The sequence below is a fragment of the Pecten maximus genome, chromosome 14, assembly GCF_902652985.1.
Source record: "Pecten maximus chromosome 14, xPecMax1.1, whole genome shotgun sequence".
Lineage (NCBI taxonomy): Eukaryota > Metazoa > Mollusca > Bivalvia > Pectinida > Pectinidae > Pecten > Pecten maximus.
This window is the reverse complement of record NC_047028.1, coordinates 15,306,348-15,333,108: the sequence shown is the minus strand read 5'-3', so window position 1 is coordinate 15,333,108 and position 26,761 is coordinate 15,306,348. Positions and strand designations below refer to the sequence as shown.

Genomic DNA, 26,761 nt, shown 5'->3' with positions numbered 1-26,761 from the left:
GACAAAGTATGACTCTCTAACATTAAAGTCTATGGTGAGGAAGATATTCTGATTCCTACCACTCGATAGAGAGGTTCAAGATTTATGGCAAAATATTTGGGAGTTATATCCTACATCAGGACACATCACAAATAAGTAAGATAATGCCTATGATAATGCTTATGAATATTTAGTAGTTATTTAATCTCAAATTGTACTATTTTACATGCTAACTCACAACACATTCATGGAAAACTAATACAATCTTCATTCTAAAACTACGAAATTGTAATCATCACAACAAATATGCAAATTTCTTGTAAAATCGAAAATTTTAAAGTATTTTTCTGTTTCATTACTCTTAAATGAGATATAAGTGTATTATAGACAAATTGTATAATTGATGTCTGATTTATTCTCGATATTTTCAGGGTACCCTTTCCACACACCATTGAAGCAGCATCTGTAAATTAAACATTTTCCATGTCCACCATCAGACATCAGAATCCAAATTTATTCATGACAAGGTAATCCACTATAATGAATCGGAATTGTATCTGAAACAAATATTCTTACCAAGTTATTAAGTAGAGAGGGGATAGAGCCTACATTGGGTTAACATCAGAGGTAACCGGTGGATAATGGGCTCCCAGGCCCCAAGTCTGGTACCCTAAGATATATGTAGAGTGATTGACGGAACAGTAAACTTTGTAGATATATGTAGAGTGATTGACGGAACAGTAAACTAAGTAAGTAGAAGTCAATCATCAGAAATCCTGAAGAAGCCCAGGTAGGGCGAAACTGGTCCTGAAGAAGCCCAGGTAGGGCGGAACTGGTCCTGAAGAAGCCCAGGTAGGGCGGAACTGGTCCTGACAAAGCCAAGGTAGGGCACAACTGGTCCTAAAGAAACCCAGGTAGGGCGAAACTGGTCCTGAAGAAGCCAAGGTAGGGCACAATGGTCCTGATGAAGCCAAGGTAGGGCACAATGGTCCTAAAGAAACCCAGGTAGGGCGAAACTGGTCCTGAAGGAAGCCCAGGTAGGGCGAAACTGGTCCTGATGAAGCCCAGGTAGGCCGAAACTGGTCCTGAAGGAAGCCCAGTAGGGCGAAACCAGTCGACAAGAATAAATTGATGAACCTGGCTTCCTCGCCTGATGTGATTGACTTCTATCTACCGAGCTACAAAGTATTGTTATGCTTACCTAGTTATAAAAGTATTGTTATACTTACACAAAACACTTGGTGTGCCAAATCTCCCCATTGGAGTTCATGATCTGCTCACTCGGACCGAACCCTTCATTGCAACGGTGGCACACAGAGCTCCCGAGGGACATGCTTTTACTGAAAGTAACAAAGTGTTCTTAAATACAAACATTCTTATGATTTATCACACTTTATCATCTACCTGGCATGTTCTGCAATGTTATAAATATCGTAAGATGCATGTGAGTTAATGACATTGTGATGACATCACAGCATTGTTTTTTTGTGGTGGAAATGTTACCGATAGGGTCGAAATTGGCAAGTCTTACATAGATAGAATTTCAGAGTTTTTGCTTTTGTTTTCTTTAGCATGAGTTACGTAATCTATAGAATCTTACACTTTTGTCAATACCATATGGACAATATAAATTTGTCACTCGAGCCCTGTGACATCAAATCTTTTTACTTATTTAATAAAGTCCATATGACATTGATACTCATATAAGATCCTCTATTTGTATCCTGGTCGTAAGCTACATACATTTATCAAAAGGTTCATGGTGTATACATTTTCATTCACATCCTATAAGCTCAAGAATAAATTTTAAACAGTGTAAACAAATATAGATCTAACTTTAACTTGATTTTATTTATGCTATACTCTCCATGGAAATTTTACTGTGATGGAAGACACATGTACAATTATGTATACACAATAATTTCTAAAGTAAAAAAATCATGGTCATGACCATATCAAACCAGCAATTAGCCCATGTCTTAATAAGGCCATGCATCTGGTAATAAGCCCATATTTCAGGTAATAAGCCAATGCCTCAGGTAATAAGGCCATGTCTCAGGTAATAAGCCATGTATCAGGTAATAAGCCCATATCTCAGGTAAAAAGGCCATGTCTCAGGTAATAAGGCCATGCATCAGGTAATAAGGCCATTCCTCAGGTAATAAGCCCATGTCTCAGGTAATAAGGCCATGTCTCAGGTAATAAGGCAATGCATCAGGTAATAAGCCCATATCTCAGGTAATAAGGCCATGTCTGGCAATAAGTCCACATCTCAGGTAAAAAGGCCATGTCTCAGGTAATAAGGCCATGCATCAGGTAATAAGCCCATGTCTCAGGTAATAAGCCCAAATCTCAGGTAATAAGGCCATTCCTCAGGTAATAAGCCCCTGTCTCAGGTTATAAGCCCACATCTCAGGTAATAAGGCCATGCATCAGGTAATAAGCCCATGTCTCAGGTAAAAATGCCATGTCTCAGGTAATAAGGCCATGCCTCAGGTAATAAGGCCATGTCTCAGGTAATAAGCCCATATATCAGGTAATAAGGCCATGTCTGGCAATAAGCCCACATCTCAGGTAATAAGCCCATGTATCAGGTAATAAGCCCATGCCTCAGGTAATACGCCCATGTCTCAGGTAATAAGCCCATATCTCAGGTAATAAGCCCATGTCTCAGGTAATAAGGCCGTGTCTCAGGTAATAAGCTCATGTCTCAGGTAATAAGGCCAAGCATCAGGTAATAAGGCCATGTCTCAGGTAATAAGGCCATGTCTCAGGTAATAAGGCCATGTCTGGCAATATAAAGACCACATCTCAGGTAATAAGGCTATGTCTCAGGTAATAAGCCCATTCTCAGGTAATAAGCCCATATATCAGGTAATAAGCCCACGTCTCAGGTAATAAGCCCATGTCTCAGGTAATACACCCATGCATCAGGTAATAAGCCCATGTCTCAGGTAATAAGGCCATGTCTGGCAATATAAAGACCACATCTCAGGTAATAAGGCCATGTCTCAGGTAATAAGCCCATTATCAGGTAATAAGCCCATGTCTCAGGTAATAAGCCCATGTCTCAGGTAATACGCCCATGTTTCAGGTAATACGCCCATGTCTCAGGTAATAAGCCCATGTCTCAGGTAACAAGCACACTACAGTCTACTGGATTTAGATGAAAATGCTAACATGAAAATAATGTTCATCATAGAAAGATTCCTATGGTGAGTAATGGACTGAGAGATAATAATTTACCCAAAAGGATGAATAATCAATAAAATTCTTTATAACATGATAATGATAATGATATAAAGAATGATCTGTATAACATACTATACATGTAAACAAATAACTTATCCTATATGTACAAACATATTATACATGTAAACAAATAACTTATCCTATATATACCAAATGTACAGAGAGTTTACTTACCGTGACTCCCTCAATATCTACCAATTTATGCAGTTTTATCTCGCACACACAGTTTCACACAACATATGGGGAAGTTAATTATCTCATCACTTACAGTTGAGTGAAATGTTATATCGTAATTTCTCTGGTTATATTGGCTAAAGGGAAGGCGGCATTACTCTATTATATGTATTAAATGTATGGACATGGCCCTGAATTGATGGAATTATGTACATACATGTACAGGTCTAAGTATATATTGTATTATGGTTCATATAAAATGGTGTTATATATACAATTCCATAAATAGATCCAAATCATGCTTAGGCTGCCAGAGTGAAACAAAGGGAAGTAACTTTGAACACATTGTTTGATTGTTTGTTTGGTTTATCGCCCCGTGAACAGCCAGGGTCATTTTGAGGCAGGGTCTCCTTGTAGTAGTTGGTGACTACCTCACTGAACAACATACGGGAGGACATTTCATGCCATCTAAAGCAATTAGGGTAAAGAGTCTTGCCCAAGGACACAACCACGACTTCACGAACCGGCCTGTTTCCAGAGAAAGACAACCACGACTTCATGAACCGGCCTGTTTCCAGAGAAACACAAACTGCCAGGAGTATGGAGTGATGAACCACACGCCTCAAATCATCACCTGAGGTTACGTGGCCGAAGCTCTAAACGACTAAACTATTGCGGCCCCTTCTTTGAACACTCCAACCTGATGCAGTTCTATTTGCACACTCCAAATAGAACTGCATAAAAGTAGGTATAAAATACTGCCTGATTACTGGGACAATAGAATCAGATGTGTATATGTGATATTATGCAGGCTTTTTTCATTTCACTCACTAAACCAATAACCTGTATACTGATCTAACATTTTGTAAATGCCGTGTCACATGATCCATGTAATGAGTCTATTTACATTCCCTCCTCTAGATCTGGGTATGTATCCTATATACGATGCTATCATCAGTGAGTTATCACGTACAAATCTTGTTCCAGTTAAATATAATTATGCAGGCAACAGAAATATTAGCAAAATTGTTATCTGTACGTTTATAGAGGAATAAATTCATTTCAAATCGTGAGAAAAAGTAGGATCTGTAAATAAGGCATCTATTGATCAGCCAAAAACTTGAATGGTCACTTTGAGTAACAATCAGATCAACAGCACAAAATACATATGATATATTGTGTTAATGATTAAATATATATAACATAGTAACACAAATGACGAAGGAAGACAATTTTATGACTCGTGTCCCTGACCAGGCCCTAAATGCACAATCTAAGGCCACCTAATCGTCTAGCCAGAAATACCTATATCTTACACCACTACACCAAATCCATATTCTTAAAGAATATTTCAATGGCATGTACAGTGATGGTCAGTAGTACATGTAATATATATATATACGATATTGACATGGTAGGAATTACATTCTTGTGTTAGAGGTCCTTTTCATGTCGACATGCATCTACTTATTTACACTACATTGATAACGAGTACACATAATTAACCAGATCATTTTTTGTGTCTGGCTGTGCTGTCTTTATAACATGTCAATGGATTCTTATGCCAAATTAAGCACAATAATAACACTATGTATCAGGTCCGTGTATGTTTTTGTGACGATGAAGAAACCCTATACTGTTTGTACAGTACCGACAGACACACCTGTGCCAATGAGTTGGAGACTTCTAAATCTGAGATCCTTGTATAACTCGCATAATTCCTTTGTTTTGACATATTCTATGATTTATAATGAATATGTTTTGTACGAGAAAACACACCGATACCTTTGTGTGCATTTTTACATTTTGATATAAAGAATTCCAGTCATAACCCTTTATTGCTGAATAAAAAATTATCTTCAATTTAAAACTTGTCAAACAGATTTATAAGCATAGCAGCGTATTTACAGTAACTGTAATGTGTTTCATTGAAAGCACCTAAAGTAAAGTCTGTATAGTAAAGACTTACAGGAACTGTGTCTGTAATGGTTTGTAACATACAATATATTGATGATAATGAGATGTGATTTGTAAGTTGACTAAGACATATCAAATTAATTCTTTTAATTCGTTCCAAAAATATTTTATGTCATTGAAAACTATATACAAAGAGCTCGAGGTGAACACAACTCATAAACTGAAAATTCCTATTGTGAATTACACATTTGATAATTCCTACTGCGGATTACACATTTGATAATTCCTATTGTGAATTACACATTTGATAATTCCTATTGTGAATTACACATTTGATAAATCCTATTGCGGATTACACATTTTATAATTCCTATCGTGGAGTACACATTTGATAATTCCTATTGTGAATTACACATTTGATAATTCCTATTGTGAATTATACATTTGATAATTCCTATTGTGAAGTACACATTTGATAATTCCTATTGCGAATTACACATTTGATAATTCCTATTGCGAATTACACATTTGATAATTCCTATTGCGAATGACACATTTGATAATTCCTATTGCGGATTACACATTTGAAAATTTCTATTGCGGATTACACATTTGATAATTCCTACTGCGGATTACATATTTGATAATTCCTATTGCGAATTACACATTTGATAATTCCTATTGCGAATTACACATTTGATAATTCCTATTGCGAATTACACATTTGATAATTCCTATTGCGAATTACACATTTTATAATTCCTATTGCGAATTACATATTTGATAATTCCTATTGCGGATTACACATTTGATAATTCCTATTGCGAATTTAAAGTAATTTACAACCAGCTGTATACACAACTGATAAATCATACTGCGAGCTTAAAGTACATATGTATATGATGCCATACTATTGTTGATTTTCCCCAGGAAGATCAGGAAGATACCAAATACTTTCATCCTTTAAAAAATAACATTATGTGACCGGATGTTAAGTCATTCGTGAAGAAAATTTAAGTTATGAAGAGATCGGCTTTTAATGAACATTTACTGCCTAAATAAGTATGGATGGATTAGATATCTTTTTTTTTTTTTTCTTCAATAAATTAACATTTTCTGAAATATTTTTCAAGATACAGAATTATGATAGTCAACTATATAGCATAAGAATTGTTACAACCTGTATGCTAATTTGACAAACTTGTTCATAAAGTAATTTTAGTAGACTTTATTTGGACTTTCAACAAGGAGCTAAACTGATGAATTGTACAGACCACACATCCTGATCAGACAAAAATCCCTTCAATTGAGATAATATATGCAAAACTTAAATGTACCATCAAAATGAGATATAATCCCACTCATATTTGAGACAACTCTTTCATCAAGAGTACACTTTCTAAGCTCAATATCTTTTTGGGTAGTCTAGATCTACATAGTAGATATCAATACAAATTTTATTATCATTACCCACACCGAAATAAAGTACAAAAAAAGTATGGGAAAAAAGTACTAAAAAAGCATAGAAAAAGTATGCTTTTTTTGACTCAATTTGGAACCGATATTCCAACACGGTTCCAAATTGAGTCAAAAAAAGTACTAAAGTACAAAAAAAGTCTAACAAAAGTATACCTTTAGTACATTTTATTGTTTTCATTAAGTACAGAAAAAGCACAAATATAGTACAGAAAAAGTACATTAAAAGTACAATAATAGTATAAAGTGCACAGGGCCAAATTGATGGTGTACTTTTTTGTGCTTTTATACTTTTTTAGTACTTTTACAGGGAAGTCCATAAAGTACAAAAAAAGTACAAAAGTACAAAAAAAGTATGAAAATGGTACAGAAAAAGCAGGAAATTAGTACTGAAAAAGTAGGAAAAAAGTACCAATAAGGTAGGAAATTAGTACTGAAAAAGTAGTGGAAAAGTAGGAAAAAAGTACTAGAAAAGTAGGAAAATAGTACTAAAAAAGTAGGAAATCTGTACTGAAAAAGTATCAAAAAAGTAGGAACATGGTATTGAAAAGAAGGAAATTAGGACTGAAAAAGTAGGAAAAAAGTACCAATAAGGTAGGAAATCAGTACTGAAAAAGTAGTGGAAAAGTAGGAAAAAAGTACTAGAAAAGTAGGAAAATAGTACTAAAAAAGTAGGAAATTTGTACTGAAAAAGTATAAAAAAAGTACTGAAAAAGAAGGAAAAAATTACCAAAAAAGGGACTTAATTTAATGGTGTAGGAAATTAGTTCTGAAAATATAGGAGATAAGCTTAAATGAGAATACTGCATGCTTAAACAATACATACATCAGTCCCATTCCTAAGAGAAATGCACAATTGTATCAAGTGAAAACAAACATTGAAATACAAGATTAGTTATCCAATCACAATTCCACTGAGTATAATTTCATGCCATAGCAAAGTCTGGATCTAATAAGCTCGAAATTTGTTTAAGGGTGAGGTTAAGGATTTACAGATGGACATCTATGTATAAGGGCAATAACTTTTGATAAATTATTCTAATATTTTTTTCAAGCAGGAAAACACAATTTTATATCATGTGTATGTAGGAGATCCAGACAAAAAAAATATACCATTCTAAATAAAAAGGGCAATAACATTTGTAAAAATTGTCGAATCATAATTCCTCTTGAGGAAACACAACAAAAAGATGTAAATAAAAAACAATGCATAAATGCATACTGAATACAATGAAGTATGGTATATGCATAATGTTGCTTGCTTAAACTGGTCAAATCCAAGTAAGTGTGAATTCGAAAAATAAAATGTCTGATTCTCTTCATTCCTTTCTTGCTTTATGCGAATCATTGCCCTCAATTCGGACCACAATGCAATATCTTCAAGCTTTCCGTCACTTCAGAATGTACTGCATAATCTGTTGGAAGAAAGAGAAAATTTTAAAATATTTTGTATATCAAAACTTAGAATAATTGTGAAGATTTGTTCAATATAAAAATGTAGATAATTTTCCTTATATATGCACCTGATCACTTTACTGTCATTTATTACATGCATGTCTGCTTGGAAGTCTTTTTATCAAGAAAAGCTAGCCACAGGTATACAAGTTTAAAGTTACAACATAAAACTTTTAATTATAAGGATAAGTACTTTAATAAAAATCAAGCTACTCCAGAATTCTCTGACAGTTTGTTTCATCTTAAATTATGCAACTAACTATCAAAATACTCCAAAACACAGATTTTTTTTATTCAATCATTTCTTGAGATCATTTTTTTGTGAATTGATCATGACATACAACAAATTTTCAATGGATTTTATTGACTTCGTTTTTGAATGTATTTTCTTCAAATTCCATATACTATAGTAGACAATTATTAGCTCATTTACCGATATTTTTACATATATTCCCTAAAATAGATATACACATGTTGCCCGAAATGTGACGTTACTTTCGTTCTTATATTCTAACTTAAAAATGTCATTGCTATTTTTTTTGAAATTTTATGCAATATCTCTTGAAATCAACTACAAAAAAATTCTGTAAATATTATCAGATGAATAAGCAAATAATTCTTTACATGTAAGTGAAATTTCAATAAATTCCATTGAAAAACGAAGTCATAAAAATTAAGATATTACGAATTTACCGTTACGTGACAGAAATAAAAATGCAATATAACTACGTCGAAGTTCGTCAATAAAGAAATAAAATTCTTCTTGTTCTCAATATTTGGGTGCTATCAATCAGGATGCTTATAAAATCCCAGGCGTATGGTAGCATAAATCTGTAAATTGAATACTTACGATTGAAACACACGTGGATCTAGCAGTTCTTTGTTAATTAAACTCGGGCCGTGTAAACTGTAATCGGTGATGAATTCATTATGAAAACCCTGAAACACGAAGTAATCAAGTATTAATATTAACATGTGTAGGCCCCTATTCACCTATATAATGTGAAACGATGTAGGAACGTGCAGAAGACGAAATAGATTTAAATAATAAAATTGTAAACTTACCTGGTCGCGATATCTGTGATATTTTCGGGTCAAAATGAGCATTTGTCGCCAAAAACAACAAGAAAGCTGATATTCTTTGGCCACTTACTGACAGATAGTCGATCTTCTTCAGTTAGGCAAGAAAATGAATTTCGTTTTTAGGCTATTCTATATCAAAATCGTGTTTGTTTATGTTTCTTCCGTTGATAAACATCCGGTGAAATTCAAACATGGCTATCAGACTTCCCGCTAAAATCTCGCTGTTTGTTGCATCATGGGATAAAAAAAAAGTTTTGTCGGAGATCTACTGTATCGATTTCATTCTTTTATTACTTGTTTTTTTATATTCTACTTCCTTAATCTCTATTGTTTCATACTTTTGGTATTACTACTTCAGCATTTAAAGCTTGCACATTGCACAAAATGATCGCACGAAGCGAACTCGTCAAATCTCGGTAGATTCCGTAAACCGAAGTAAACAAACGAGATCACGGCCCCGAGGTCATAGGTGAACCGACCGATGGTAATCTGACACAGGTATAAATAAGCCTCGTCAGTACCTGTTATGTAATCCGGATGTTTTGTTTAAATGAGGGTAGGCAACTGTGATCTGATCGTAGTGAAAGGCAGTCAAGCTTGACAATATAAATTGTTATAATTAACGCCGCGGGCATAAGACTTAGTCTAAGAGGGGCAATTAATATGTGTACAGGTGAGACGGAGGTACACAGGTAACTCCAATAAACAATAAAGCTAGGTATGATTTGCCATTACAGTCGACTGTCGCTTATATTAATTAACACCACGGGTGAAATTAACTTTCGGTACGACGTTAAGCATATATATCCTGATCGCTTTGTTAGCTTAACACACAGGACAGGTTTCAAGATTTAGTTTAAAACAGTTGAAATATTTTTGATCGATCTTGGTGTTGCAGTTATTCAAGCCGTCTACTATATCAATTAAAATATTTATGATAGATCTTGGTATTGATCTTGATTTCTGTATACAATAGAGTATTTTATTTGTACACACAACACTCCTACGAGATCATTCTACAACATATTAGAGTACAGCTACATTGTGTCGTTGTCCGAATTATCGTACGATCTTGCTAAATAAATATCAGACAAATTAAAGTTTTCTTTTTGTGTTCACTTTCACCATTTCAATGAATGCGATGTAATTCTGATTTAAATACCGGAATATTGTTCCTTGATCATGCCTGTTTGTTGTCAGTCAAGCCATATCGAGATCGAGATCATCACAGCGCTTGACTTCAATATACGTTTTACAAAGAAGCGTCCGAGTGACTATATCAGTATTACACATGTTTATACGAGTATATCGGTGAATATTTTGACAGAACACCACGTGATTTCGGGTGCAATTATCAGATGTAATCTTAAAACCACGTATATCCAGCAAGTATATGATATGCAGACAAAGAGCAGGTGATTTTAATTTCATTTGAATGAATTAAAAGCGTATTACAGGCACGGGCACATGTGTGTTCGTAGAGTGATCCCCGATCTGGTAGAGGTTAACGTTTGGATAAACGAAATGTTTTAAACTCCGTTAAAGAGTTTATAATTAAAGCCAAAATACTGTAACTTCAAAGAACGATCTGGAACAAAAATTTTATAGAGCTAAGTTTTGACGTTCGTCACATGAACGTATAGTAACATTCATCAATGTGAAGTTTATTACTTCTGAGATGCATATGGAAATACAAACGAAAAGTGACAAAGAAATCACCGTTAAAATGTGTGAACCTTACTAACAAAGTACATTGAAGTGAAATACTTATGATAATAATTGTTGAATTTTAATTATTTTTAGATAAATTTCTGTGGTACTGATCAAAGTATGAAAAGTATTTTTTAGAACATAAAAAAGACAAAAAAACAAAAAAAAAAAAAAAAAAAACGAGATCAAAAACATTTAATATTACCAAATGATAATTTTCTGTATCTTATTTGATAGATATTTGTTGTGGTTAATCCTGGGTATTATTTTTTTAGTCTTAGATTTGTAGTCGACTGAAAAAGTCAGATTTAATTTTGAAAATATTAATATGCTATAACCCCTCGCAATGTCTGAAAATATTCTAAGTCCATAATAAGTACAAAAAAAGCACAATGGCATTAGCTGAAAAATTCTAAGTCCCAAAAAAGTAGGAAAAAAGTACATCCATATTTTCACAATCTTTCAAAAAATTCTAAGTCAGATTTTAGCACAAAAAAAGTACTCTGAAAAATTTCAGAGTCCAAATAAAGTACCATGAAAAATTTCTAAGTCCAGAATAAGTACAAAAAAAGTACTCTGAAAAATTTCAGAGTCCAAATAAAGTACAGAAAAAGTACCCTGAAAAGTTTCTAAGTCCAGAAAAGTACAAAAAAAGTACTCTGAGAAATTTCAGAGTCCAAATTTAGTACAGAAAAAGTACTCTGAAAAATTTCTAAGTCCAGAAAAGTACAAAAAAAGTATACTTTTTTGGTACTTTTTCAAAAAAGTAGGAAAAAGTGTATACTTAAAGTAGCATAAAAGTATACTTTAGTGTGCTTTATTTCGGTATGGGTAATGTAGTTTCTTAAACAGTTTTGAAGCTTTTGATGAATATCAAACCAGTAAGATCGTCATTCAGCAGATTATATATTCCATATAATTTTAGTGCTTCAAATTTCACATTTTACATCCTTCGAAAAGCAGACATTTGTTTGGTTGGTTTATTATTGTTTTACGTCCTATCAACAGCTAAGGTCATTTAAGGACGGCCTCTCCTGTGTGTGAGATGTGCGCTGCCTTGTAGTGTACATGTTTTAATCGGAGGCTGCAGTGTGTTTGTCTCCTTGCAACAGCACGGAACTAATGTCGATGTTATAGTGCTACCTTAATGAAGCATACTGTCAAAGTCACCCAGCAAGACACCCCAACCAGTGAGATTACCGGTATACTGGTGGACATTTGTAATAATATACAACATGGTGTGATGTCAACATGTGTCAACACTCCAGGCGAGACAGACCTAAACTCTCCAGGCTGAACTAGATATGATAGATTATTAATATAAGATCACCGATACCATACACAGTTTACATTAACACGCCTTATAGGTGACAGAGAATGTGTTTGGTGAACCAACAAAACACAGGGTTAAGATCGGTATCAGGGAGAGAGAGCAATGCTTTGGGGCCATTATTAATGAGCCATCAAATTCACAATTTCAGGGGTAACTTATTTCTTATCAATGGAATGGATTTTTTATACTACAAGAGTAAGGGGACTAGGAATTATTCCAGTTGTGATGTTACACTATCAAGGGCATATTTTATCATAGCTTTCTTCCATAACAACTATCAGTGTCTGCATGAAAATACATGACTCTTAGAGTTGGGAAGTGTCCCCTATCATCGACATGCATGAGTACATAACTCTTAGAGTTGGAAAGTGTCCCTTATCCCTCGACATGCATGAGTACATATCTCTTGGACCTGGAAAGTGTCCCCTATCCTCGACATGCATGAGTACATAACTCTTAGAGTTGGGAAGTGTCCCCTATCCCTCGACATGCATGAGTACATAACTCTTGGACCTGGGAAGTGTCCCTTATCCCTCGACATGCATGAGTACATAGCTCTTAGAGTTGGAAAGTGTCCCCTATCCCTCGACATGCATGAGTACATAACTCATGGAGTTGGGAAGTGTCCCCTATCCCTCGACATGCATGAGTACATAACTCATGGAGTTGGGAAGTGTCCCCTATCCCTCGACATGCATGAGTACATAACTCATGGAGTTGGGAAGTGTCCCCTATCCTCGACATGCATGAGTACATAACTCTTAGAGTTGGGAAGTGTCCCCTATCCCTCGACATGCATGAGTACATAACTCTTGAAGTTGGGAAGCGTCTCCTATCCCTCGACATGAAGAAGTAATGGTTCTTCGTTGACCTTGTGTTTCTTTTCCATGGTAAATCTCATATCTGTATTTCATACCACCCTAAGCCTTCAGTTTCCAAATTTTATGCAAGTACAGACAGGTGCATACCCCAACATCTCCCAACATAGAGTTATGGCCCTTTGTTTATCATTTCTGCTGTTGTCTACAATTGACATGTAAGGGCAGCTGTGTTACATACAAAAACTTGGTCACACTCACAATTAAATACAGAGTTATGGCCCTTTTTGGCTGGGAGTCCATGGTAGGAACTCTCTATTACTTGTACATGTATTGTAATTCCATGCCTTTTTAAATTATCAATAAAGATATTTTCAACAAAAAAAAATTAATTTTCTATTCACACATTCTTTTAAAATGATGTCAAGTCACAGCATTGGTAAACAAGCGTCCCAGGGTTTATATCATTGTTGAGGCTATCATTAACCTTTAAAGATCTGAAGACTTTTATAGGAGCCAAATATTTGCCTCTCTACCACAATCAATAAGTGATATCAGGTATTTAATCTGCCAGTCATTCAAACCTTCTTACCCAGGTATTGAGAATTGGAGAATATTCGTGTACGGTAAACATGGGTCAGATTAAGGGGATTAAGACCAAACCTTTAATTGTGGAGTCTATACCATGGCCTTAGGTAATATACCAAATTACATCAAAACAGGAGCATTATTACATTATTTTCCATTACAATAGTTACAACCCATGATGATGATGACACCATAAATGTTTGTTACTACAACCCATGATGATGATGACACCATAAATGTTTGTTACTACAACCCATGATGATGACACCATAAATGTATGTTACTACAACCCGTGATGATGACACTATAAATGTATGTTACTACAACCCATGATGATGACACCATAAATGTATGTTACTACAACCCGTGATGATGACACTATAAATGTATGTTACTACAACCCTTGATGACATTATAAATGTATGTTACTACAACCTGTGATGATGACACTATAAATGTATGTTACTACAACCCTTGATGACATTATAAATGTATGTTACTACAACCCATGATGATGACACCATAAATGTATGTTACTACAACTCATGATGATGACACTATAAATGTATGTTACTACAACCCTTGATGACATTATAAATGTATGTTACTACAACCCATGATGATGACATTATATATGTATGTTACTACAACCCACCATGATGATGACACTATATATGTATGTTACTACAACCCACCATGATGATGACACTATATATGTATGTTACTACAACCCACCATGATGATGACACTATAAATGTATGTTACTACAACCCACCATGATGATGACACTATAAATGTATGTTACTACAACCCATGATGATGACATTATACATGTATGTTACTACAACCCTTGATGAGGACACCATAAATGTATGTTACTACAACCCGTGATGATGACACTATAAATGTATGTTACTACAACCCGTGATGACAACACCGTAAAGTTATGTTACTACAACCAGTGATGATGACATTATAAATGTATGTTACTACAACCCTTGATGACATTATAAATGTATGTTACTACAACCCGTGATGACATTATAAATGTTCAGAAGGGGTCAAAGGTTGTGGCCTTCAAACTTTTACCAATGACCACCAGAATGGCATCAGGTATAGAATTTGATGCTACGATACTATGGCAGTGTACATACCAGTATATATGAACCAAGTTCTCAAGATATGTCATGGATTGGTAACAGGACTGGACTCTATTGATCGACATGAGTAACACAATATGCCTCCCACCCCCCACCCCCCCACCCCCACCCTCACCCCCTAAATAAAACATTAAAGCTATACCAGAAAATTCTTAACAACTTAATACAAAATATAATATTAAATCTTGCTCCAATACCTTTGATCTCCATTCGGTAACATTGCCACTCCATCTAAACCATTGATAGTGGAATAGTGACCCTCATCTTCACCACCAAAATGAAGACGTCTCCGCTGGAATAGTTCACTTTCCGTATTATCATTGAGGGACTGTAGACGTAGCATATCGCGCCCTGATTTACCAGACTGCATGTTTCCTCTACTTGTTGTCCTGCTTGTTGTGGTGGCCATATTTTACAATTGAGAAATACTTAACCGAACAACACAGTATGAATTTATCTTGACCCCGCACTTTTAAAATCCCTTGTCTCTTGTATGTTTGTTCACTGCATGCAAACAAAACTTGTTTTCCGTAAAACGTTTTGAATTTCTTTCCTCAACAGTTGCTTGTTCCAACACAAATTAAATATGATATCTTAGGACACTACCAAGAAATCTGATATACTAGTTCAATGATCGAGTTTACCGTGCAATATGACGTAAAATGATTAATCAATACATTAATGTTAGCTGCACATAAACAGTTGCATGACCATCAACTGGAAATTATATCTGCTATTCAACAAACTGTTCAGATTTCACCATGAATGACTCACAAGATATATTGATCGTTCACGAAACCACAGACCAAATTCATCATTTATTGGCCATCAGCGATTTAACCATATCTTTGTTGTATCCACAATATCATCCCTGCATCATAAAAACATCCCTTCAAATAAATCCTTACAAACTCCAGAACGACAGCACACAGATACCCAGGCCTTTCCTCTGTATGTGTATTGTATATGTGGTTCTCTTCGAAAATCAAAATCTTTTTCTTCAACAGAACATCTGTATATGACACAAATATCTCCAACAGTCCAATTTCAAATTTCTTTCCGCTTTCCAGGCAGGACACTTTTTCTTTCCTTTTTTTTACTCTCTGGATTTTTCAATGTCAGTAGTTTACACACACATTCCTTCTTCAGATCAAATTTATTTCGTGTGTATATACATTTCCAGATGACTGAAGCTAATGTTATTGTTTTCCAGACAAGACTTCAGACAAACGGTCCATCTGTTTCACGCACTGTTTATACAATATACAGGTGCGTCTTTCCAGCCAGTCTCAACCAATCAGAAAATAAGTTATAAGACACTAATGAACAGTCCTACAGTTCCACAGATAATGAATTAAGCCTAATCAAATATCATTGAAAAGTGGAAATGATTAACAGTATTTTTTTCACTCACGTTGATGTCCTGTCTATGTGTATATCTCCTAATCAAGTCAAGATAACGTGTGTGTCACTTCCTTTATAAAATTAATATTGCAGCTGATTCTGTGGTATAATGCACTGAACATCACATCTGTGGTATAATGCACTGAAATTCACACTACAGACATCACAACGCTAACCACAATAGGTATGTATCATAATACAGAATCCTCACGAAATTACGCTCCTTAATGATAGCTCTTTACGATTGTCATGATTCGTCCTATATAGAAAAGGTCAAAGTGTATGATGATATTATTCAAATTTTTACACACGCAAGTGATTTAATTATGTATGTCACAATCTGCTGTTTGTTTAACATATGGGAGAGCATCCAATGAATCAGTCAAAAGTTTGTAAATATTTCCAAGGTAATAAACCACCTGTCCACACCTCACTTTCAAAATCTGTATTTTATATTGTAAATAATACAGTTTCTGTCACAGTTGTTAGCCGATGCCACACAGATAAATCTCCAGGTGAATGGGCGTACTATCTATACATGAATCGTGCAGAAGGTAAACAATCACAATATGAAATACTGGTATAAAGTGCTGTAAATATCGTGTACCAGTTTCGACACAGCTATTTGAGGTAAGGGTATATACGTAGACACACAGCAATAGATAATCCCTTCACGGGTCGCTTACACAGGTGTACAGCCTACCTGCTACAATCTACAGACAATCTTTTTCCGGCTCATAAATACAAATGTATACTGTATCTAGTTTAATAAATCCACACCCTAAACCTTTTGTAAGGGTCAAACACCCCACAAAGCAAGTTGGGTTGTAAACCTCGTAACTGACCCAGTCCTTAAAGTCGGTGACAAAATCCAGTCCCTGGAATTAAATCAAGCTCCATTCACTTAGAATAGACATCCCTAATATCCACACAGGTATTAACTCTCTATTTAACTCCGGGAGATTACAGTAAACAATTGTTTTTTATCAAAGAATGTATGAGCACCATACAGGGCACTGGTCATTTAAGATCCACAAGTTAGAAGATATTTATTCCACCTGTTGTCTGCCCACATCGGTCTGTAAACCAGGTAAAATATTTGCATAAATGTTCGTTTAACCTTTTTTCCTCTGACCTCCTCGACTGGTGTATGTTGTTTTTCCCCTGGGGTTATGTATACAAGGGATTTATGAAGACTGGGTTTTGGTGTGGAGCCGGTAGGGAGACTTCATTAGTATTCTAGCCTTACTGACGAGCTACCATCGACAGTATTATATGTATCTACCAGTGACAGGAACTACTGTGCTGTACTATACACAGGTAACATTACAGGTATGTAATTTTTACCTTCACTTTAAAAGGATTCTTAGTGAACAAGTTGTACTGTACCTACTGAAATCATCACTAACTAAATTACGGATGTGTATCATCACCAAAAGTCTTGTGGATTGTTTCGATCACAGTGGGATCCGAGAAATTATCTATTATTTATAGTATATATCTACGATTGATTTCATGTATATAGCCTTGATGGTACATGGTGAGGCAAACAAAGAATGAACTTCTTGTTGATTTCATCATCTCATGTTACAATATATCACTGAACACGTCAACAAGCTTAAGGCTACAGATCACTGATTGTTTTTTGTCACAAATTTAAATATCATATACACTGTATTGTTACACATGCTTCACTGACTTTCACTTAACTTTCATTGGAGTTGCAAATTTCATTGGAGTTGCAAACATGAAAATTATTCCAAAGTTTTAATTCGTGAGAATATAAATAGCTTTATAAAAAGAACAGAAAACTTTCACACAAACTATATACCTATTGAGGTACGTCAGTGTTGCATAAAATGTGATGCAAGTTGGATCGCAAACGAAAGATGCATGAAAATATTACCATCTTTATGGCCAGTATACCGTGACCTACATTTTTAAAGTATGTATCCATGTGATAAAAATTTGAATGCCAAATTCCTTTGATATATATATATACTTGAGCAGAAAAGTAGGTCACTGAGACCTAATTATATAATGATACATAAAAATGCTTTATATTCCACTTTAATCCAGATATTTTTTAAAAAATACAAATATATACAATGTACAATGAATTATACAGCTAAGAGTTATGTGTAGATCAAAATGAAAAAGAAAGAAAATTCATGACAGCATAAAAACAATCCAATGTTCATAGGAGAGAGAGAGAGAGAGAGAGAGAGAGAGAGAGAGAGAGGATGTGGTATCCTTGTAGTACCTGGTGGCTACCTGAGGTAACAACATAATGTAGGTAGGTCAATCACATGCTATCAGCTTCATAAGATTTGTTTGTTTGTTTGTTTTGGTTTAACGTCCTATTAACAGCCAGGGTCATTTAAGGACGTGCCAGGTTTGGAGGTGGAGGAAAGCCGGAGTACCCGGAGAAAAAACACCTGGCAACTGCCCCACGTAGGTTTCGAACTCGCAACCCAGAGGTGGAGGGCTAGCGTTAAGGTGTCGGGACACCCTTAACCACTCGGCCACGGCTTCATAAGAACAAACAACACATTTACCATATTCACCTCAGGATGTACTCTACTAACTGAGTATATTGTGCCTGACAGTGCCTGCTATTATCAAAAGCTGCTAATTATATAACATATGCTGAAGGCTAAGATGTTCTAAACATTTCAATATTTTTAACTGACACATATTTTAAAAGAATTCTGCTCTAAATCTAAATGATAAAGCAATAAGAATATAAATATATGCATATATTATACACATTTCCTGTTCGAGCACTTAGCATACTATCAGCACATAGGTCTGACAACATCAAATCCTATACACACCTGTTCTCAAATCTGATCAAGCTTAAAGATCAAATCAACTTAAACATTAATTACAATTTAATAAGTGTTTAACTTTGAAACTAAACTTTAATGTAACTAGATAAACATACACACTTAATAGTCCATTATTCATTCGATGACCATTCCATTTTTGGTTTTCCTGAAATAACTTACTAAACTAAACTAACAATGCTTCAACAAACTCCTCTAAAAGGAACCTTACAGCTAATTATCCTGTACTTTTCTATGAAAAACCCTTGAGATAGCTACAGTACATGTATATATAATTGAACATGAGCATAACTTAAAGGTGTGAAAGCTTGAACACCTGTATACCAGCAGGTAGAAATATAAGTAATCAAGCAAAACGAACAGAATATCATAATAATGGTACCAAAGATAATTATTTCTATACTACTATTGATGAGCTCAAGTCACGATGGATTACTCTGCACATACTGTCATATCAAATATGGTAAAGATTTGATTTTAAATCTTTTGTATGAAATCGTCATTATAACTTTCTTCTTCCTTTTAATGTTTTCTAAGTCTAAGCCAAAACAAATTATTATTTGTGCAGTGAAAGAATTGTTCAGGAGTGGCTCCAAATGTAAAAGATCAACTCTTACGATTAAAGCTTCCTATTATCTATTTCACTGTGAAGACGATCCGTGCTATGGCCTACTTGGGCATTTTCCGTGTCATATTACACAAATTATATCCTAAATACCTGAGATGTGTAAAGAGAAGATATATAATATTTAGCTAGTACCTTTAAATCAGCTGTCACGTGATGCTAAAAAATGTAGCTTCTGCTACATTAGTATTCAGTTGGCTTGTTAACGGCCAGAGAAGCCCCTGAAAAAGTCTAACATGATGGAAAACTAGGTTTATGAATTTATTATAATTAATTTACTCTAGAAATATGCGTGTCCATGGGAGTCATCCTTGCACAGGTATGTATATATTCTTGCACAGAAAAATTATGTTTACATGTCAAATTTTAGACATGAATTTAAGAGGAATAGCTGGGGTCAGCCTTGTTTTCTATGTTAAAATGCATATCATCAGTCAAAAGATAGCTCATTTCAGGAGTAGCCAGATTGGTAGGTTATAGCTAGGTTAAGTTGAAACCAGGAAAAAGTACTTATTATCAAACCATATGGTACTCCACTGCCAATAAGCCCAAACCCCTAGGAGAAAATAATTATATAAAGAGATTGATTGGGGAGGGGCACCCCCTTGTTCCAAAACAAGTTTCATATATATTCAGCAAATGGAAAAGAGGCCTGGGCTTATTGCCGAACATTTACGTACAGTAATCAATGTAATCTATGCTTGCCACTTTAAAATGTATGTTAGGCCAGTTAATAATGTTAATCATTTCACTCCGATCGGACAAGTGCATGTATGTTTTTAAATTATATGTACATAAATACTGTTATAGTTTCCTTAGCTTTGTCATTTAACTATATTTATAAAAACACTAATATTTACACCTGGTATCAAGTATTTTCTTACGCCCCAAAATCCTTAAAAATAGACATAATCAACAATTTCTCGATTAGACATGTATTAATCGAGGACAAGGGAACTCTTCTGTTTAAAAAATATTTAATATTGAAAGAACCCCATGGATTTATGTCATGAGTTATGGCTTCTCTTACTGATCACATATATTGTGATACACATTATCTCAAATACAAATATCATGTTATATACAGGTGAATTATCATATAAGATGAAAACATATGTATACAGGAAAACATTCTCATTAATTAACATTATTTTATAGAGTACTAAAATGTTTTACAAGTATAATGTATATATGTACATATAATTAATTGTTATTTATGTATTATGGTAAGTAATTATATGACACAACACTAGATTTGTCATATTCTCGGGCCACAGATCAAGTCCCATTACTTCATTAATTCAACTGAAACATGTAGTTTTTATAGCAGATACAATTTGATATTTTTAACTTGACATTTGAATTGATACATGTATTTATCAGAATTGGTATAGTTTAATTTCTGGGTGTGTCAGTTTAATGATTCAATGATATTATTAATACTAGTAAACATCTGTTGAGGTGTTAATTATGCTAGTTTACATCAGTTGAGGTTATAATTATACTAGTTTACATCACTCATAAACAACGGTTGGGGTGATGATAATTACACTATTTAACATTGGCTGAGGTGATGATTATTATCTAGAAAAGTACTTCAAATCAGAGTATCAAGTCAGTGTTAGATAATAAGCAATTGAAGAAGTCAAATCACTATTTCTCAGAAATAGGAGTCAATACATACTGTAAGTCAAGTTTATAGATATGTCCCTAACTCAAACCCACGATTTAAATCTCATTTTGGTGAGTCAAAAAAATACTCTCAAGGGTCTACTGGGTTATATTACAAACACACTGATAATGATTCGGTCAGGAGTTTCCTGTGTTTTCTTCTTTATGGTTCACACATGGTAATGGATTACAAACTTTAGGTACAAAACAGGTAAATGACAGCATGATTTAATTGATCAAAGGGAAACAACTCTATGTTCAAACTTTGTAATGAAACATTTAACTATTGATCAGATTCAATTTCAAAACACAGGACACAATTTTCATATATGGGCAAAATAAATATAAGAAATCAGTGACAATCATACAAACATACATAAAGCTGACCCGCTGTACGTATACAAAATAATATCTTCATGTTTATGAACACAATACCTTTCCTCCTGTGATGTAACTGACGATACTGATCGCCTTTGGTCCCTCATGGACAGAACTTCACCAACTTCAGCATACATCACGATCACTTTGATAACAATTTGCTCACAAAAATTAAATACTCCTGTGAACAATATTCAGTACGATCAACCTACTGTATGTAAGACATTTGACTTGAACATTTATATCAAACTTCCTATACCGTATATCTATAAGTGCCGGTACAGGCAGGGCTGGACGTAAAACCCTGAGAGGTGAGAAATTCACCATCCCAAACAACTCAGGCCAAGAAATGTAATTACTAGTTGAAAATAGTTTTTTTCCCAATCTATATAATTTCTTCAAAGACTGATAAGCCAACACCATATTCTAGTTTAATTATACATCAGACCGGTACTCTAGGTAGTAGATAATAGTTACTTTTCTGCCAGTTAAATGAAGTGACCCTAACATGGCTGGGCAATTTGGCTTGCCAGTTCTGAAGTTAGCTCGTATTAAACCCGCTACACCTGTTTGATGGCATCCAACAGGTGGGTTTTTACAGCAACTATCAGTACTTCACTGAAAATCACCAAGAATAGAACTAATTCAATCTGCATGGCCCTATATTACTTCTGATAAACTTCTCTGGGTAACATTCATATAGTAAACTGTATCATACCCAATAAACTTTAGACAATCAATAAGAACAGTTAGGTCATTACAATCTAGATTTTACTCTTATTTCAAGTGCCATATGAAAACTCAGTGTTGCAATATATAAATACCCTGGCAGATGTACCAGTTAGTTGATAGTAACTTAAACCAATAATCATGATCATCTACCAGCTAGTTGTAGATAGTAACTTAAATTAATTATCAGATGTACCAGCTAGTAGATAGTAACTTAAATTAATTATCAGAAAACATATATTTTCTTGTCTTGTCCTATATAAATCTCCATCAGATTACGGATACACACATTCCACTATACAGTGGTACCTATGTGGGGGATGACCTCTGACCTCTTGGAACCCGGTTTATACATTTGTACATAAACTGTCATTTCCTGTGGAGACACTTATCTCACTGGCACAGCATCCGACACTATAGGTCTCTATGTAATACTGACTCTAACCACAGGGGCCTCGGTCAGGATAAAAATATAGATAGTTTTTTTCTGTAGCAAACAAAGATTACTATCATGCTTTTCTAAAACAACAATAAGCAACTTGAATATCACATTAATGTTGAAAATTCTATATAAAAAAAAAAAAAAAAAAATTTCAAGGTATTTAGTTCAAGGAGGTATTTTTTTTATTCTAAATATATCCCAATTGTTCCCCTTCTTTAGCACAAGACGTCCTTAAAGATTTATTTCACCATGTAGATGGGCACAGAAAAGTCTTTTATTATAAGTTTAATACCTTTCAATATCAAATGGTGTCTGACAAAGGGTAAGTATTATTTAATCTTTCCGAGATTCTTAATTTCCACAGTTATTTCTAATTGCAGGCGTAAGTTTTCAATTGTAATGTATACAATATGTTTCACTTGATGCATTCATTGTGTTTAAAGTTAATCAAACAAATATTTATATTTGGGTTAGACCTAAACACATAATACATGTACAAGCAGTCTGTGAATCTTACATTTTCTCTTCACTTGTAATTTAGACTATATATACAGTATATAGTGAACCCAGAATTTTAATAGGCTGACAGTGAATTTACTAATTCAAATGATAGACTACTAAAATCCAGAACTAAGTCTCACTTATTGAAATGCTTCGATTTCTAATGCTTCGACGAATGCCTTATTTTATGATTGGATTTACATTATGCAAAATCTAATCCAACTGGACAAGTTAGATATTTTCAACACTGTTCCAGACTTAAATTTACTAGTCATGGTCATCTGATAAGTGCCCAATGTTGCAGACGGTAAAACCGTTTCTGCTAAAATTTCAGAAAATTAGGGTAGGTTGATTGGGAAAGCTTTTTTATTTTTAAGTTTTTATTAAGGTAAGTTCAGGACATAACGCTGACCTCTTGACTTTCACCAATTTCAGAAGTCAAATAATTATTTCTTAGAAATCAGATGGGTCAAAACGTATGTTTAAATGACATTCTGTTCAATCCGAAGAGTCAATCTAAATTTGGGGAGTCAAAAACATAAAAACCATATGAGGGTCTGGTTAAAGCCCTTGTTATACATAAAAACAATGAATCATACCGAAAAAAAAAAAGGGGGGGGGGGGGGGGGGGGGGGGACAGCTTCAGGGACCAGGGTAGACACATGTACATAAAAATACCGGCTTAGTACATTTGTATAAGGTTAATTAGACACAGGTCTTTCAGCCTTATTGCTTAAACAGTTTTAACCAAGAATATCATAGCTGTAAATTCCCATGTGAAAGAAATTCCATGAAATGATGTGTTGTGTCTTTGCAACTGCTGATTCAAAATGTCCATAGAAGTATCACAGTGTATTTTTACAGTACCTGTATCTCATTGAGAATCTGCTTATGTATTAACTATTTGTAAAACTATAAGCTCTCTAATCCAGCTGAAATTCTGGTGTTATGCAAATCACAGAGATCTTACAAACAAGTTTAAATCCTAAATGTTTATTCAGATTATTTACCTCAGAAAATACTGAAAGGTTTACAGTATATGTACAAATATTTTTTATATGTGCAAATATTTCAACACTTTGTTTCAAATTAAATAACAGTTACCAGAAAACTATCAATTAGGGTAGGCATTAGCAATCTTATAGATGAGATTTAAGTAAAGTAGCTTTTTTGTCATTAATTCTTATTATAATGAAGATGTTTGTAGGAATTTAAATCAACGGACATACAAAACCAAACATATTATCATTTTAACTAAGGAAAAAAGAGTTGTCTCCCTTCCACAACTAAATTTCAGTCTTTATGATATCTGTAAAGAACATAGCTGTCCTTGAAGTAATCAGCCATGTTTTGGAGACAGATAAGCATATTTCTATAGGAAATTGCCCAAGAAATTCTAACTTTTGATAATCGTATCATATTTTTTCACAATTCTGCATACATACGATGAACAGTAATCCATCTATAATTCAACTATATATTGCTTGAGTCCCACAATGTTAAAATCTAATTGTTTACAGAAGTTCTGTGAGTCCCATAGAAATTCTGTGAGGACAGGACTTAGGATTCGCATGTAGATTTATCACTGGATGCAGTCAATACATGTATGTACTAGTTGTGCTGTTGTTATTACCTAGTGGTAGATATATAACATAACAGTAATTTGGTCGATATTCATTTTTAATTGTATACCACATTAATGTAAAATACGTCTAATACTAGTCGCAATATATCGCTCAGCTAGAGAGAATTTCTTTTCAGACGAGCAGTATATTGCAGCTGGTATTTACCAGGTTGGCATTTAAAAAATTTCACATCTGCATTATTGTGCTACTGGTAACATAATGCTTATGACAGTTATGATGTGTAATGAATATTTTCATTCTATATTTTCAGGAAATTACCATGTCTTGGGTGTGACAAATACACAACGCTGCGGAATAAAAGAAGACTGATTAAAAATTGACTCTTAGGTTTGTTATGATTTTTTTGTTTTTAACATTTATGGAAAAAAATTAAAACAATCAAAACTGTTTCATGATTTTTGCATTTATGATTGACCAACCAAAACAAATACTTCAACCAATTGAAAAACCAAAATATAATTACCATAACTTTAATTAAACACATACTGCAGGTATCAACATTCAACATGGATTAGTACGCAAGCCATGAGTTTTCATTGGTATATTTTATTTTCAATTGGAATCCGATTGAAAATGGTGTTTGTCAGGATTTGTGTATATGGACCTATACATGTGTAGCGAAACTTGACTGCATTTTTTCGCTCCTTTTACATTTGGTACCTGTGACCAAACCTTATTTCAAGTGAATTCTTTACAACGAGATACCCAAACCTGGGTTGTGAGTTGTAAGGTTTTTGGGGTCGAAGACTTTAAAAGGGAGGTAAGAGTGTAGCGAAACTGGACCAGGTCAGTCATATCGGCAACCAGCTGGTAGCTCAATTGGTACAGCATCCGGCTTTTGTTCGGAGATCCAGGGTTCGAACCCCGGTCTGGCTGTGTATTTTTCCACTCCTCTTACACATGTAGGTACATTGTTCTGACATTTTTCTGGTTTATTATTATTTCATTTTTGGACATTCCATATAAGACCCTGTCAGTGATAATGCTTATTGATACATTATATACTATGTAAATTATGTACCCAGCACCTCTGACAAGGGTAATCTTTGATTAGCATGCCCTCTTTAAATAACTGTACTTGTAAACAGTGTAATCTTTGATTAGCATGCCCTCTTTAAATAACTGTACTTGTAAACAGAGTTGTGGTATTGTGATATTCAGCAATCAACCTTTCAGCGTCAAAAAGACGTTTATAAACATATTTCATTGATATATATCCATACACACAAATCATTAATCTCGATCATGACTAAATGTTCATACAGTGGCAGTATCTCAAGTACTAACGTAAAACATCATTCGTGTTTAGACGGTGCTGTTTGTAATATATGAGTGTCCTGATTCACAAACTTAAGTTTATAAACAAATGTACGTGATGGGAGACGCTGACTGCTGAAGACCAAGATGTGGATAAAAATAGCTCTACCTGTAATTACATACAAATGTTATTAAGGTTCTACTTTGTCATAAAGTGCTTGGCCAACGTACAATTGTGAAGTGGCACATCAACCCCCTTACAAACACCGGGCACCTGTCCGAAACTAATTAGCGAGCCAAGCCCATCAGCCGAT

The 26,761-nt window shown here is 34.4% G+C and overlaps 1 protein-coding gene and 1 long non-coding RNA gene across 5 annotated transcripts in view; one reads left to right on the top strand and one right to left on the bottom strand.

Annotated features, from left to right (window-relative positions):
• Positions 1-26,761, bottom strand: part of LOC117342873 (LIM and senescent cell antigen-like-containing domain protein 1) — a 57,830-nt gene that overhangs the window by 30,849 nt on the left and 220 nt on the right. For 2 of the 4 annotated variants that reach the window (XM_033905163.1, XM_033905164.1), the window contains exon 2: positions 1,209-1,319. In XM_033905163.1, the coding sequence (XP_033761054.1) occupies positions 1,209-1,319 (111 nt within the window). Of the gene's footprint in view, positions 1-1,208; positions 1,320-15,142; positions 17,275-26,761 lie in introns of those variants that run through there. The other 2 variants (XM_033905161.1, XM_033905162.1) reach the window with 2 other exon arrangements.
• On the top strand, positions 22,322-25,578 carry LOC117342874. Its single transcript, XR_004535914.1, has 3 exons — positions 22,322-23,365; positions 25,065-25,148; positions 25,441-25,578. It is a non-coding gene; the product is annotated as an uncharacterized LOC117342874 (long non-coding RNA).